At 50.7% G+C, this 14,486-nt stretch overlaps 1 protein-coding gene across 1 annotated transcript in view; it reads left to right on the plus strand.

Annotated features, from left to right (window-relative positions):
* Window positions 1-2,871, plus strand: part of RPA1 (replication protein A1) — a 74,378-nt gene extending 71,507 nt beyond the window's left edge. The window contains exon 17 of the mRNA XM_044287007.1: window positions 1,832-2,871. Within this exon, the coding sequence (XP_044142942.1) occupies window positions 1,832-1,942 (111 nt within the window). The 3' untranslated portion in view covers window positions 1,943-2,871. The remainder of the gene's footprint in view (window positions 1-1,831) is intronic.
* Window positions 2,872-14,486: the final 11,615 nt, after the last annotated feature.

Below are 14,486 nucleotides of genomic sequence, written 5' to 3' on the forward strand. Positions count from 1 at the left end.
CGAGATCCGGAGGCGTACGGATGGATGCGCAGGTGTCTCCGTGGCAGGACTTCAGCCTCCTCTGTTTTCCTCTCCTACCAAAGGGTCTACGCCAGTTCGAGGCGGAAGGGACTCCGACCGTTCTCATCACCCCAGAGTGGCCTCGCCGCGCGTGGTTTTTCGGACGTGGCTCGGTTGCTGGCGGACGCCCCATGGCCTCTTCCCGACGGACAGGACTTACTGTCTCAGGGCCCGTTCTTCCACCGGAATTTGCGGTCTCTTCGTTTACCGGCGTGACTGTTGAAACCGCCATCCTAATAAAGATGGGGTTCTCGGATTCAGTGGTTAGGACCATGATCAGTCCGGGGAAGTCTTCTTCCTCCCGGATTTACTATCGTACCTGGATGGCCTTCCTATCCTTTTTTGAGGGTTCGGGGTTCCCTCCCCTTCGGTTTTCCATCTTGATGGTACTGTCTTTTCTTCAGTCTGGGCTTGTGCAGGGACTGTCGCTTAGTTCCCTGTAAGGTCAGGTTTCGGCGCGGGCCGTCAGAGGTCCCTTGCTCTTAAGGGTCCGGTGGTGACCTTTCTTCGGGGGTGGCGCATTCGGTTCCCCGTATGTTCCCCCTTTGTCTCCTTGGGATCTCAATTTGGTTCTGCGCGCTCTGCAGTCGGCTCCCTTCGAGCCTTTGAGGAGGGTCTCTCTGACTGTTCTCATCTGGACTTCCTTGTGACCATAGCTTCTGATACAGCTACATAGCGTAGTGATTAAAGTTCTGGGCTATTATGCAGTGGCTGTGAGTTCACGTCCCATCACGAGCTTTTAGGTCAGACTGGTGTCGAAGCTGGCCGCTCTTTCCTATCAGGAGCCTTAATGGTTTTCCTCCAGGATTAAGTTGTGCTCCGTCCAGTCCCCTTCTTTTTGCCCAGGGTGGTCTCTCCCTTCCGCCTTGATGAGGATCTTGTCCTGCCTTCCTTTTGTCCTTCTCCGGCTAACCCCAAGGAACGCACTCTGCATTCCCTGGATGTTGTACGGGTCCTGAAGGTGTGTCTCGCGGCTACTGCTTCCGTCCGCCGTTCTTGGCGCTCTGGATCTGCTTGGCTATTTCCGCGGCTTGTCACGCTTGTGGTGGATTTCCCCCGGCTAGAATTGCCGCTCACTCCATTGGGGCGGAGGGGGCTTCCTGGGCAAGACGCAGTCGTGCCTCTGCGTCTCAGCTGTGTACGGCGGCCACCTGGTCGTCCTTGCATACCTTTGCAAATTTTTGTCAGTAGCATTCACTGGCTTCGGCTGATGCGGCTTTGGCCGCAGGGTTTTGCAGGCTGTGGTTCCTGTTTGACCGTTGGGGCGTTCCTCCTGGCGGTGCTGATATTTTTTCCCACCCCATGGACTGCTTTTGGACGTCCCATGGTCTGTGTCCCCCAATGGAAAAAAGCACGAGAAAAGGAGATTTTTGTGAAACTCACCTGTAAAATCTTTTTCTCGTCTTTTCCATTGGGGGACACAGCTCCCACCCATTATTCCTGTTGCAGGAGGGGTCTTTAGTTCGGTTTTTCTGTTTCTGGTTGGACCTTATGGCTTGGTCCGATGGTTTCCATGATTTTTTCTTGCTCCTTCTCCTACTGCTTGTGCAACGCCTGAGTTCCTCCTGGTGGAGTCTGGGGGTATAGCCCGAGGAGGAGGAGCTCTTTCATTTGCATAGTGTCCCTCCTACTAATACCTCTAAGCTATACCCATGGTCTGTGTCCCCCAATGGAAAAGACGAGAAAAAGATTTTACAGGTGAGTTTCACAAAAATCTCCTTATTACGTTGTTGCTCCTGAGCTAACGTTTGTGTCTTTATTTCTTCATAAGGATGAATCCCGCATCAAAGCAACAGCCATGGATGTGAAACCAGTGGATTACAAAGAATACTCCAGACGTCTTATCATGAATATCCGGAAACTGGCCTCTCAAGGAGCCTAATTTTGTGCAGTCTTTCCAAAAAGACAGATTTTGCCAGAAAAACATCACAAATGCATATTTTCTGTAGCCACAATGGTTAGCTCTATCCCTCTTGTCCTGTGCATCAGCTCTTGGTGGCACTTAGGTTGCAGATCACATGTCTAAGCGCTATATATACTACTGCAGATGCGTTACAGGGGCACTTCCATTTGTACATTAGCCTGCAACTATTGTAAATATGTTTATCTAATTATAACTCACATACTTGCCTTCTTGAGTCGTCTCTTATGCTAATTTACTAGAAAGCCTAATTACATTTTACCAGGACTTAATTAGCATCCATGGAAGTAATTGGTTGCTGCTGAGCTGTTTCGATGCCCACCCACATCCCCATTTAACACCCTTAAAGGTTCCCTAATCTCTGTGCTGATCTGGGGCTCCTATTCCTCTTGTGAAGACCAGGGGCTTATTGCCTTCTCAGCGTGCCTCTGCTTGCAGTGGGGAGAGATGTGCCATACAGTTTGCAAATGCTTGGAATGACAATATGGAGGAATTATTAATCAAAGACCTATCTTTTCTATCTGAAGACTTTCCTTCGGGGTTTAATAGACTGAGTCAGATGGTCCTGATATTAATCAAAATTGTCTCTTCTGAGAAGCTCTGATAAGCATTGACTCTCTGGCCCCTGGGGAAATCTGGCCAACTACAAAGCTTTGCTTTATTTTTCATTTAAATTAATATTGTGCTTTCTTACTCTTCTCTTTTTTGACAGTGTGTAATTGCAGAAGTTTGCGGTCTGTACATTCACAGCATTTCCCAATGTTTTGAGCTGCTTTGTGTGTTTTTATTTGTCTTTTTCTTTTTTTTGTAATGGAATTATTAATCAGCTCACTAAGGCAGTGGAAAATGTTCCTTTTTATTTTGAGAACTGAATAAAAAGTTTAGGTTTTTTTTGCATGTGTGTTTGCTTTTTATAAACCAATTTCATCAGGAAAGCAATCAATTTTCCAGCACCTTTTAAGTGAAGCAGGCAAATCTGACATTTCCCAGGCTTATTACCATTCACTGCTGTAAGATAGGATTCTCAGCCTCCACTGTTTTAAGGAGCTGAGGCAGCACCTTTTTATGCTTTTATTGACACGTGCGCAGCCCTCTGAAACCAAGCAGGATTTAAAATTTGCCTAGAAATCTGTAATTCTGCTAGTAGGATGCTTCAATAGCTGTTAGCAGACTGTGTGAGGGCTTCATTATATTCACTGCATGTCTCCAGCAACTGCAAACCTACTTGGCCTTCCAGTCAGAAGTGTAAGAGCATGTATTTCCGAGATCTCTAAATCACATTGGGTTGTGATTTACCAGTGAGGGGCCTGGCACATGAGGGGTTTTGAGAAATTGGGTAGCGTACCTGCCCAAAAAAAAATACATAAAACATTTGCATAATGGCTTTGCTTTGTACAGTCATAACTGTGAAGGAGCAGGGTTTTTGGGGTTTTCCTAATGTCTTTTCCAGCTATATTATTCCCAGTTTCAGGCTTCAGCTGCACAGTTAGATGCATTTCACTCAGAAGCAGGGGCATATTTCTTCTGTGAAATATGCCAGTACTGTACTGCTGTGACGCTGTTTACCTTACTTCCCACTGTCTTTTCAGCTCCAGAGTTCACAGAACAGATAAACATGGGGAGACCTACACAGCTTTTTAATTCACAGAAGACTCCTGCCTTTCTATGTGAAGCAGTTCTTATTAGGCTCAGGATCTCCACCATGTCTGACATGTCCTCACCTCCCCTCAGCTGTCTGTTGTCAGGCAAGAGCCGTCATTAGTAACAGACAGTGGGACGCAAATTAGATGGAAGTGAGACCCCTAGTGACCATGACGTTACAGCTTTTTTTTTTTTTTTTTAGGTGGATGCAGGCTTATTTTTCATATTTGCTATTTACACCATTCTCTATTGAATGAAATTGTGTGAAAGTAGTGACTTTAAAAAAAATAATGTTGGTGCATTAAAATACATTGACCATACTCACAAGTGGCACATTTATTACAAATTTGTGGTTTAAGATGTGCAGAAAAAGGAATTTAGACATGTGAACCTGGCTTTTTCTCTTGTAACAAATTGGTCAGAATATTCAATTTGGGTATGAATAACTGAAACCTAAATCAAAAGTGCTCAGATTGCTCTTAGTGTAACTGTCATTCTTTTTATTATTGAATATGGGCAGTGAAACTGACCATTTTTCTAATATACTTTAATTACTGAAATCTAACATTTCTATTCGAAAAATAGTTCTAACTTGGCCCATTTTGAGCCTTAGCAACGCTCCTGTCTTCTGTTTTTATATGTCAGTGTTGAGCAAGTGTCCACATTTCTGTAAACGGAACACATTCAAATACTGTACAGAGATTAATCTCCGAAGTTTTGAACACAGCGACTTCTGGTTAAGCAGCTGTAGCTCGCTTCGCTCAACAGTAATATTGCAAAAAGCAGTGGCTTGCTCTGGACAATCCAAAAATTATGCCTTACAGGGACAAGTGCCTGCCCATGTTTAAAAATAAAAATTACACACAGTTGTGTTCAAAATAATAGCAGTCAGACATCACTAACCTGATCAATCACTGTTTTTGGTAGAAATGATATTTCTACATTGGCAAATAATTTACTAGCAGATGTAGTAGACTAATAGAAATCCAACAGACGTCATGACATGCTGCTGATTCTGTGTAATTGAATCACTAATTGAAAGGGGCATGTTCAAAATAATAGCAGTGTGGAGTTCAATGAGTGAGGTCATTCAGTCTTTGAAAAACAGGTGGCAATTATTGCCCTTCTTTAAGGAAGGCAGCAAATGTTGTACATGGTTACAGTGCATTTCTCTCTGAAATTCTGAGGAAAATGGGTTGTTCCAGACATTCTTCAGAAGAACAGCATACCTTGATTAAAAAGTTGATTGGAGAGGGGAAACATATAAAGTGCAGAAAATGACACTGTTGGGGAAAAAGAACGCTGATTATTAACCCTTAGGCTCCCAACACTGTACATGTATGCCGCTGGGAGGGTCTTTAAACGTGGCACCCCCTCGCCCATGAAGCGGGCACCATACCGGCAATAATGCTGATTGCAGTCATTTAAGCCGTTCGGTGTGGTGATCAGGGATGACTGTCATTCATTCTAATATGCTGAGACCCAGTGTTTTAGAACTGCAGTTCCTATGTTGGCCAAACACCTATTTTCTTATAGTCTTCTGCTTTGTGGGTCTCAACCATTTTCAGAGTTTAGGCAGCTGCTTAGACGAACCTATGGCTGCTGTTTTGTGGGACAAGGTTAGAGGAGTCTGGGTGTTTATAAAGCTTTCAAATTTGTATCACCTGGCCTTAACCCTAACAGGCTTGTTAAGGTCTGAAAACTCGTCAAAGTTATCTGAGCACTCATATCTAGGGATGAGCGAACCCGAACTGTATAGTTCGGGTTCGTACCGAATTTTGGGGTGTCCGTGTTTCGGGTTCGGTGTTCGTCGCTTTCTTGGCGCTTTTTGAAAGGCTGCAAAGCAGCCAATCGACAAGCGTCATGCTACTTGCCCCAAGAGGCCGTCACAGCCATGCCTACTATTGGCATGGCTGTGATTGGCCAGAGCACCATGTGACCAAGCCTCTATTTAAGCTGGAGTCACATAGCGCCGCCCGTCACTCTGCTCTGATTAGCGTAGGGAGAGGTTGCGGCTGCGACAGTAGGGCGAGATTAGGCAGATTAACTCCTCCAAAGGACTTGATTAATCGATCGATCTGCAGCTGTGGGTCATTGAGCTGCTGATACTCAATTGCTCACTGTTTTTAGGCTGCCCAGACCGTTTGTCAGTCACTTTTTTCTGGGGTGATCGGTGGCCATTTTGTGTCTTGTGGTGCGCCAGCACAAGCTGCGACCAAGTGCATTTAACCCTCAATGGTGTGGTTGTTTTTTGGCTAAAGCCTACATCAGGGTGAAGCTGTCACACCAAGTGCATTTAACCAGCAATTGTTTATTTTTTGGCCATATACTACATCAGGGGCAAGCTGCGCCCGTCACCAAGTGCATTTAACCCTCAGTAGTGTGGTTGGTCAAGCTGTCACACCAAGTGCATTTAACCAGCAATAGTCTGTTCATTTTTTGGCCATATACTACATCAGGGGCAAGCTGCGCCTGTCACCAAGTGCATTTAACCCTCAGTAGTGTGGTTGGTCAAGCTGTCACACCAAGTGCATTTAACCAGCAATAGTGTGGTTATTTTTTTGGCCATATCCCAGTCTAATTCTGTCAGTAAATCCATACCGGTCACCCAGCGCCTAAATACTAGGCCTCAAATTTATATCCCGCTAAATCTGTCGTTACCACTGTACTGTACTGTTCTGGCTGGGCAAGTTATTTAGTGTCCGTCAAAGCACATTTTTTGTTCTGGGTTGAAAAACAATTCCCAATTTAGCAATTTCATAATTTACTGGTTTCTGCTGTATCAGAGCTATTTGAAATCTATCCCTAAAAGGGTATATAATATTCAAGGTGCACATAGGGTCATTCAGAATAACTTCACACACACGCTACTGTGCATTTCCAAGTCTAATTCTGTCAGTAAATCTATACCGGTCACCCAGCGCCTAAATACTAGGCCTCAAATTTATATTCAGCTGAATTTGAATACAATACATTGGGCCAAATAATATTTTTGTTGTTGTGGTGAACGATAACAATGAGGAAAACATCTAGTAAGGGACGTGGACATGGTCGTGGTGGTGTTAGTGGACCCTCTAGTGCTGGGAGAGGACGTGGCCGTTCTGCCACATCCACACCTCCTAGTGTACCAACTACCTCAGGTCCCAGTAGCCGCCAGAATTTACAGCGATATATGGTGGGGCCCAATGCCGCTCTAAGGATGGTAAGGCCTGAGCAGGTACAGGCATTAGTCAATTGGGTGGCCGACAGTGGATCCAGCACGTTCACGTTATCTCCCACCCAGTCTTCTGCAGAAAGCGCACAGATGGCGCCTGAAAACCAAGCCCATCAGTCTGTCACATCACCCCCATGCATGCCAGGGAAACTGTCTGAGCCTCAAGTTATGCACCAGACTCCGCTGGCAGGGTTTCCCAAGGGCATCCACCTAGCCCTTCCCCAGCGGTGAAAGACATAGAATGCACTGACGCACAACCACTTATGTTTCCTGATGATGAGGACATGGGAATACCACCTCAGCATGTCTCTGATGATGACGAAACACAGGTGCCAACTGCTGCGTCTTTCTGCAGTGTGCAGACTGAACAGGAGGTCAGGGATCAAGACTGGGTGGAAGACGATGCAGGGGACGATGAGGTCCTAGACCCCACATGGAATGAAGGTTGTGCCACTGACTTTCACAGTTCGGAGGAAGAGGCAGTGGTGAGACCGAGCCAACAGCGTAGCAAAAGAGGGAGCAGTGGGCAAAAGCAGAACACCCGCTGCCAAGAGACTCCGCCTGCTACTGACCGCCGCCATCTGGGACTGAGCACCCCCCAAAGGCAGCTTCAAGGAGTTCCCTGGCATGTCACTTCTTCAAACAATGTGCTGACGACAAGACCCGAGTGGTTTGCACGCTGTGCTATCAGAGCCTGAAGCGAGGCATTAACGTTCTGAACCTGAGCACAACCTGCATGACCAGGCACCTGCATGCAAAGCATGAACTGCAGTGGAGTAAACACCTTAAAACCAAGGAAGTCACTCAGGCTCCCCCTGCTACCTCTTCTGCTGCTGCCGCCTCGGCCTCTTCTGCTGCTGCCGCCTCTGCCTCTTCCTCTGCCTCTGGAGGAACGTTGGCACCTGCCGCCCAGCAAACAGGGGATGTACCACCAACACCACCACCACCTCCGTCACCAAGCATCTCAACCATGTCACACGGCAGCGTTCAGCTCTCCATCTCACAAACATTTGAGAGAAAGCGTAAATTCCCACCTAGCCACCCTCGATCCCTGGCCCTAAATGCCAGCATTTCTAAACTACTGGCCTATGAAATGCTGTCATTTAGGCTGGTGGACACAGACAGCTTCAAACAGCTCATGTCGCTTGCTGTCCCACAGTATGTTGTTCCCAGCCGGCACTACTTCTCCAAGAGAGCCGTGCCTTCCCTGCACAACCAAGTATCCGATAAAATCAAGTGTGCACTGCGCAACGCCATCTGTGGCAAGGTCCACCTAACCACAGATACGTGGACCAGTAAGCACGGCCAGGGACGCTATATCTCCCTAACTGCACACTGGGTAAATGTAGTGGCAGCTGGGCCCCAGGCGGAGAGCTGTTTGGCGCACGTCCTTCCGCCGCCAAGGATCGCAGGGCAACATTCTTTGCCTCCTGTTGCCACCTCCTCCTCCTCTTCTTCCACCTGCTCATCTAGTCAGCCACACACCTTCACCACCAACTTCAGCACAGCCCGGGGTAAACGTCAGCAGGCCATTCTGAAACTCATATGTTTGGGGGACAGGCCCCACACCGCACAGGAGTTGTGGCAGGGTATAGAACAACAGACTGACGAGTGGTTGCTGCCGGTGAGCCTCAAGCCCGGCCTGGTGGTGTGTGATAATGGGCGAAATCTCGTTGCAGCTCTGGGACTAGCCAGTTTGACGCACATCCCTTGCTTGGCGCATGTGCTGAATTTGGTGGTGCAGAAGTTCATTCACAACTACCCCGACATGTCAGAGCTGCTGCATAAAGTGCGGGCCGTCTGTTCGCGCTTCCGGCGTTCACATCCTGCTGCTGCTCGCCTGTCTGCGCTACAGCGTAACTTCGGCCTTCCCGCTCACCGCCTCATATGCGACGTGCCCACCAGGTGGAACTCCACCTTGCACATGCTGGACAGACTGTGCGAGCAGCAGCAGGCCATAATGGAGTTTCAGCTGCAGCACGCACGGGTCAGTCGCACTACAGAACAGCACCACTTGCAACAGCACCACTTCACCACCAATGACTGGGCCTCCATGTGAGACCTGTGTGCCCTGTTGCGCTGTTTCGAGTACTCCACCAACATGGCCAGTGGCGATGACGCCGTTATCAGCGTTGCAATACCACTTCTATGTCTCCTTGAGAAAACACTTAGGGCGATGATGGAAGAGGAGGTGGCCCAGGAGGAGGAGGAAGAGGGGTCATTTTTAGCACTTTCAGGCCAGTCTCTTCGAAGTGACTCAGAGGGAGGTTTTTGGCAACAGCAGAGGCCAGGTACAAATGTGGCCAGCCAGGGCCCACTACTGGAGGACGAGGAGGAGGATGAGGAGGAGGTGGAGGAGGATGAGGATGAGGATGAAGCATGGTCACAGCGGGGTGGCACCCAACGCAGCTCGGGTCCATCACTGGTGCGTGGCTGGGGGGAAAGGCAGGACGATGATGATACGCCTCCCACAGAGGACAGCTTGTCCTTACCCCTGGGCAGTCTGGCACACATGAGCGACTACATGCTGCAGTGCCTGCGCAACGACAGCAGAGTTGCCCACATTTTAACCTGTGCGGACTACTGGGTTGCCACCCTGCTGGATCCACGCTACAAAGACAATGTGCCCACCTTACTTCCTGCACTGGAGCGTGATAGGAAGATGCGCGAGTACAAGCGCACGTTGGTAGACGCGTTACTGAGAGCATTCCCAAATGTCACAGGGGAACAAGTGGAAGCCCAAGGCCAAGGCAGAGGAGGAGCAAGAGGTCGCCAAGGCAGCTGTGTCACGGCCAGCTCCTCTGAGGGCAGGGTTAGCATGGCAGAGATGTGGAAAAGTTTTGTCAACACGCCACAGCTAACTGCACCACCACCTGATACGCAACGTGTTAGCAGGAGGCAACATTTCACTAACATGGTGGAACAGTACGTGTGCACACCCCTCCACGTACTGACTGATGGTTCGGCCCCATTCAACTACTGGGTCTCTAAATTGTCCACGTGGCCAGAGCTAGCCTTTTATGCCTTGGAGGTGCTGGCCTGCCCGGCGGCCAGCGTTTTGTCTGAACGTGTATTCAGCACGGCAGGGGGTGTCATTACAGACAAACGCAGCCGCCTGTCTACAGCCAATGTGGACAAGCTGACGTTCATAAAAATAAACCAGGCATGGATCCCAATTGATTTTGGTTAATTTTTATTAATTTAATTTTTATTTTAATTCATTTCCCTATCCACATTTGTTTGCAGGGGATTTACCTACATGTTGCTGCCTTTTGCAGCCCTCTAGCCCTTTCCTGGGCTGTTTTTCAGCCTTTTTGGTACCGAAAAGTTTGGGTCCCCATTGACTTCAATGGGGTTCAGGTTCGGGACGAAGTTCGGATCGGGTTCGGATCCCGAACCCGAACATTTCCGGGAAGTTCGGCCGAACTTCTCGAACCCGAACATCCAGGTGTTCGCTCAACTCTACTCATATCTACATGGTTTCCCATACTTTTGCAAGGTATTCCTTTTCCCTTTTTCACTCTAAGGCGTCATGCACACAAACAGTTTTTCTCGTGCATTCCATTGGGGGACACAGACCATGGGTATAGCTTAGAGGTATTAGTAGGAGGGACATTATGCAAATACAAAAGAGAGCTCCTCCTCCTCGGGCTATACCCCCAGGCTCCGCCAGGAGCAACTCAGTCTTTGCTTGGTGTCCGATGAAGGAGGATGACACTTGTATTGATTTCTACTCGGTTTGTTATTTTCTTTCTAGATGGGGACACAGGTCAGCATAGCGCTTTCCTGGTCGCCCATGGAGGGTCCGCCGCCGTCTATGGGCCGCTGCCTCCATTTTCCCCCAAGAAGACAAGTGGATCCGGGCTCGACCTGTTAGCTCTGGCATCCTACCTGCTCCTGGGTCACCTGCTGCTGCCCCCCATCCAGAGCACTGTACTCAGGGAGTCAGATGTCTGAAGAGGTGAGCCCTGCTGGTACTGAACAGAGGGAGAAGACTGCAGAAGCAGATAAGTATGGCTCCCCTCTGTTTCCCCCCCCCCCCCTCTTTCTCCTGCCTGGTACCTATGGGGTGAGATGGGTGTGTTCTGTCTGGAGGTTCTGAGGGCACTTGGAGGCACTATACTGGGGGCAAGAGTCGGACTTTATGGGGAGGATCTTCCCTAAGAGGCAGAGTCATCCAGGCTTTTTTCTATGGTGCGCCGGTGCTGGCACCGCTCCTACTCTCTCCAGCAGCACCCTCCAGCTTCTTTTGGGGGCTTCCGATACCCCCCGCTACACCGCAGTCGGGCCGGGGTACATTTTTTTTCACACGGCGTGCGCGCTCTTTTCGCGCTATATGACGTGTCATGGGGTGGAGTCTCAGTGCTTTGCTCTGGCATCTCCCGCTTGCTGAGAACCTCCTCGCACGCGTGGCTGCTCCTCTCTGGTGGATTCTGTGCTGTTGTCTGGGAGGTAGGTTTTTTTAGCTTCTTGCTGCAGCTAGTAGAGATCTTTTTTTGTGGTTGCCATCATGCCTAAGCCTGGAGCCCCCCTTAAGTCCGCTAAGACCTCTTCTCAGACCACAATAAGGTCCTGTAAGGAGTGTCTTCTGCCACTTTCTGTTTCGGGTATCTGTGCCTCTTGCCCTGCCCCTGGACAGGATCATCCTTCTCTTGCCCAGCCCAGCCCTCCCTCTGTCCCTGCGGTCCCTTCTTGGGCATCTGCAATGTCCAGTGCGGCCGCTGATTTGGCCTCAGTCGCCAAGGCAGCCATGTCCTTTATGGAACGTATGACAGTTTCCAGTCCTGTGGCATCAACCACTCCATCTCCTCTCAGTGGTTTCCGCAGAGGACGCTCGACCGCAAAGAGACAGCGTGAGCGGCAGCATCCCACCTCCCCCCCCCCCCAGGGAGGACAGGTCTGAACGGGACCCCCCGCCTAAGCTCTCCACCATGGTGGCTGACTTGGTGGCGGCTGTCCAAGGGGATCCTCCTTCCACTAGTCGGGAGTTCGCCCTTTTCCCGCCCAAGAGGCCGGAGGCTGCCGTGTTTTTTTGTCCATGAGGAATTTTCCGCGGTCATATCCAGGGCCTGGGACTGTCCTAATCAAAAATTCTTGGCCACCAAACGCATGGATACGCTTTATCCTTTTCCGGCTGACAGCGTGGAGAAGTGGTCTTCTCCCCCTAAGGTGGATCCCCCGGTGGCCAGGCTAGCTAAAAACACGGCCCTCCCTGTCTTAGACGGTTCCTCTCTGCAGGACACTGTGGACAGGCGCCTAGATTCTCTTTCCAAATCCATTTTCTCACTGGCGGGCACGTCCCTGCGGCCTGCTTTTGCCTCGGCATGGGTGGCCTGAGCTCTCTCGGTGTGGTTGCAGCGCCACCTCCAAGACCTGGCAGAACAAGATTCGTCTGCTGACACTCTGGATTTGGTTCTCCAGATGTCTCAGGCTTCCAAGTTCCTTTGCGAGGCTTCCATGGACATTGGTCCCCTCTTTGACCGATAGGGCTGAAATGCGGGCATTCAGCGCAGAGAGGTCTGGTTGAAGGTGTGGGACGCCGACGCTTCTTCCAAGCGTTCCCTTGCTAACCTCCCCTTTGAGGGTTCCAGACTTTTTGGGGTTCAGCTGGATGAGTTAATCTCTGCCGCTACTGGGGGCAAGAGCACTCATCTTCCCCAACCCAGGTCCAAACACCCCTTTCGGACCAGGCCCTCGGCTCCCGGTACCAGGACGTCGTCTGCTTCCTCCACTGGGGGGGTCTCGGGACTCCCGCATGAAGCCCTCCTTCAAGCCCCAGCCTTCCAGTCGGCCCGCCCTGCTGCTCCCAAGCAGTCTTCCGCATGAAGGGACGCCACCACCCCTCGTGGTGGGGGCCGCCTGCTCTTTTTTCAGCAGGTTTGGAGGGCTGACGTTCAGGATGTCTGGGCTCTAGAAATTGTAATGTCGGGTTACAAGATAGACCGCCGGAACGTTTTTTACCTTCTCGCGTTCCGTGGGATCCGGACCGAGCTGCGGATCTCTTGATGGCAGTTTCTTCCCTTCTGGACCGGGGTGTTATTACCCCAGTTCCCCCAGAGGAACAGGGCACAGGTTTCTATTCAAACCTGTTCGCGGTCCCAAAGAAGGAGGGGTCGGTGCGTCCTATCCTAGACCTGAAGCTCCTCAACAAGTTTCTGCGGGTGCGGAGGTTTCGAATGGAGTCCCTCCGCTCCGTTATTGTTTCTCTGCTTCCAGGGGAGTTCCTTGCGTCCGTAGACATCCAGGACGCCTATCTGTATGTCCCTATCGCAGAATCTCACCAACTATTCTCGCGCTTCGCCATTGGTGGCTGGCACTATCAGTTTGTCGCCCTTCCTTTCGGCTTAGCGACCGCCCCTCGGGTCTTTACCAAGATCCTAGCGCTGCTTATGGTGCTACTTCGCACCAGGGGCATTCCTTTGCTGCCCTACCTGGACGACATCCTGATAAAGGCCCCCTCGCTTCCGCTGGCTGAAGACAGCATCCGGATCACTGTTCAGACTCTGGAACAGTTCGGCTGGCTGATCAACTTCCCAAAATCCTCTCTCCTCCCTTCCCAGAAGCTCTCGTTCCTGGGGATGGTCTTGGATACCTTGGCCACCAAAGTGTTTCTTCCAGACTCCAAGTCCTCCCAGATCCAGATGGCGGTGTCGCACCTGCTGCGCTCCAGGTGTGTCTCCATCCGGGAGTGCATGCGGGTCCTGGGTCTTATGGTAGCCTCTTTCGAGGCCGTACCATATGCCCAGTTTCACACTCGTTCGCTGCAATGGGAGATCCTTCCCCTCTGGGACAAGACCTCTCGGGGTCTGGACGCTCGCATCCGCCTGTTTCTTCCCATTCTCCTGGACGGTCGTCACCACAGATGCCAGCCTTCTGGGATGGGGCGGCGTTCTCCAGTCCCGCACGGTTCAGGGGGTTTGGTTGGTGGCGGAATCTTGCCTCCCAATCAACATCCTGGAGCTGAGAGCGATTCTCCACTCCCTCTCCCATTTGACTCCTCTCATTGCCGGATGCCCGGTGAGGATTCAGTCGGACAATGCCACGGCTGTGGCTTACATCAACCATCAAGGCGGGACCCGCAGCCAGGCAGTGATGCAGGAGGTGAGGAGAATTCTGTTGTGGGCGGAGTCTCACATTCCGGTGTTGTCAGCGGTATACATTCCGGGAGTCGACAATTGGACAGCGGACTTTCTAAGCCTCAACAAGGTGGATCCAGGCGAGTGGTCTCTGCATCCGGATGTATTCGAAGAGGTCTGCCGCCGGTGGGCCGTCCGGATGTGGACTTGATGGCGTCCAGGCTCAACAACAAGCTTCCGGTGTTCCTGGCTCGCGCTCGGGATCCGAAGCATACGGGGTGGACGCGCTGGTGGCTTCGTGGCAGGACTTCAGCCTCCTCTATGTCTTCCCTCCACTTCCTCTGCTGCCGAAGGTTCTACGCAAGATCGAGGCGGAAGGGATTTCGACCGTTCTCATCACCCCGGATTGGCCTCGCCGCGCATGGTTCTCGGACGTCGTTTGGGTGCTGGCGGACGCCCCATGGCCTCTTCCCGACAGAGAAGATCTACTGTCTCAAGGCCCGCTATTCCACTGGAATTTACGGTTGCTTTGTGTAACGGCATGGCTGTTGAAACCGCAATCCTGAAGAAGAGG

The sequence above is a fragment of the Bufo gargarizans genome, chromosome 3 (assembly GCF_014858855.1).
Source record: "Bufo gargarizans isolate SCDJY-AF-19 chromosome 3, ASM1485885v1, whole genome shotgun sequence".
Taxonomy (NCBI): domain Eukaryota; kingdom Metazoa; phylum Chordata; class Amphibia; order Anura; family Bufonidae; genus Bufo; species Bufo gargarizans.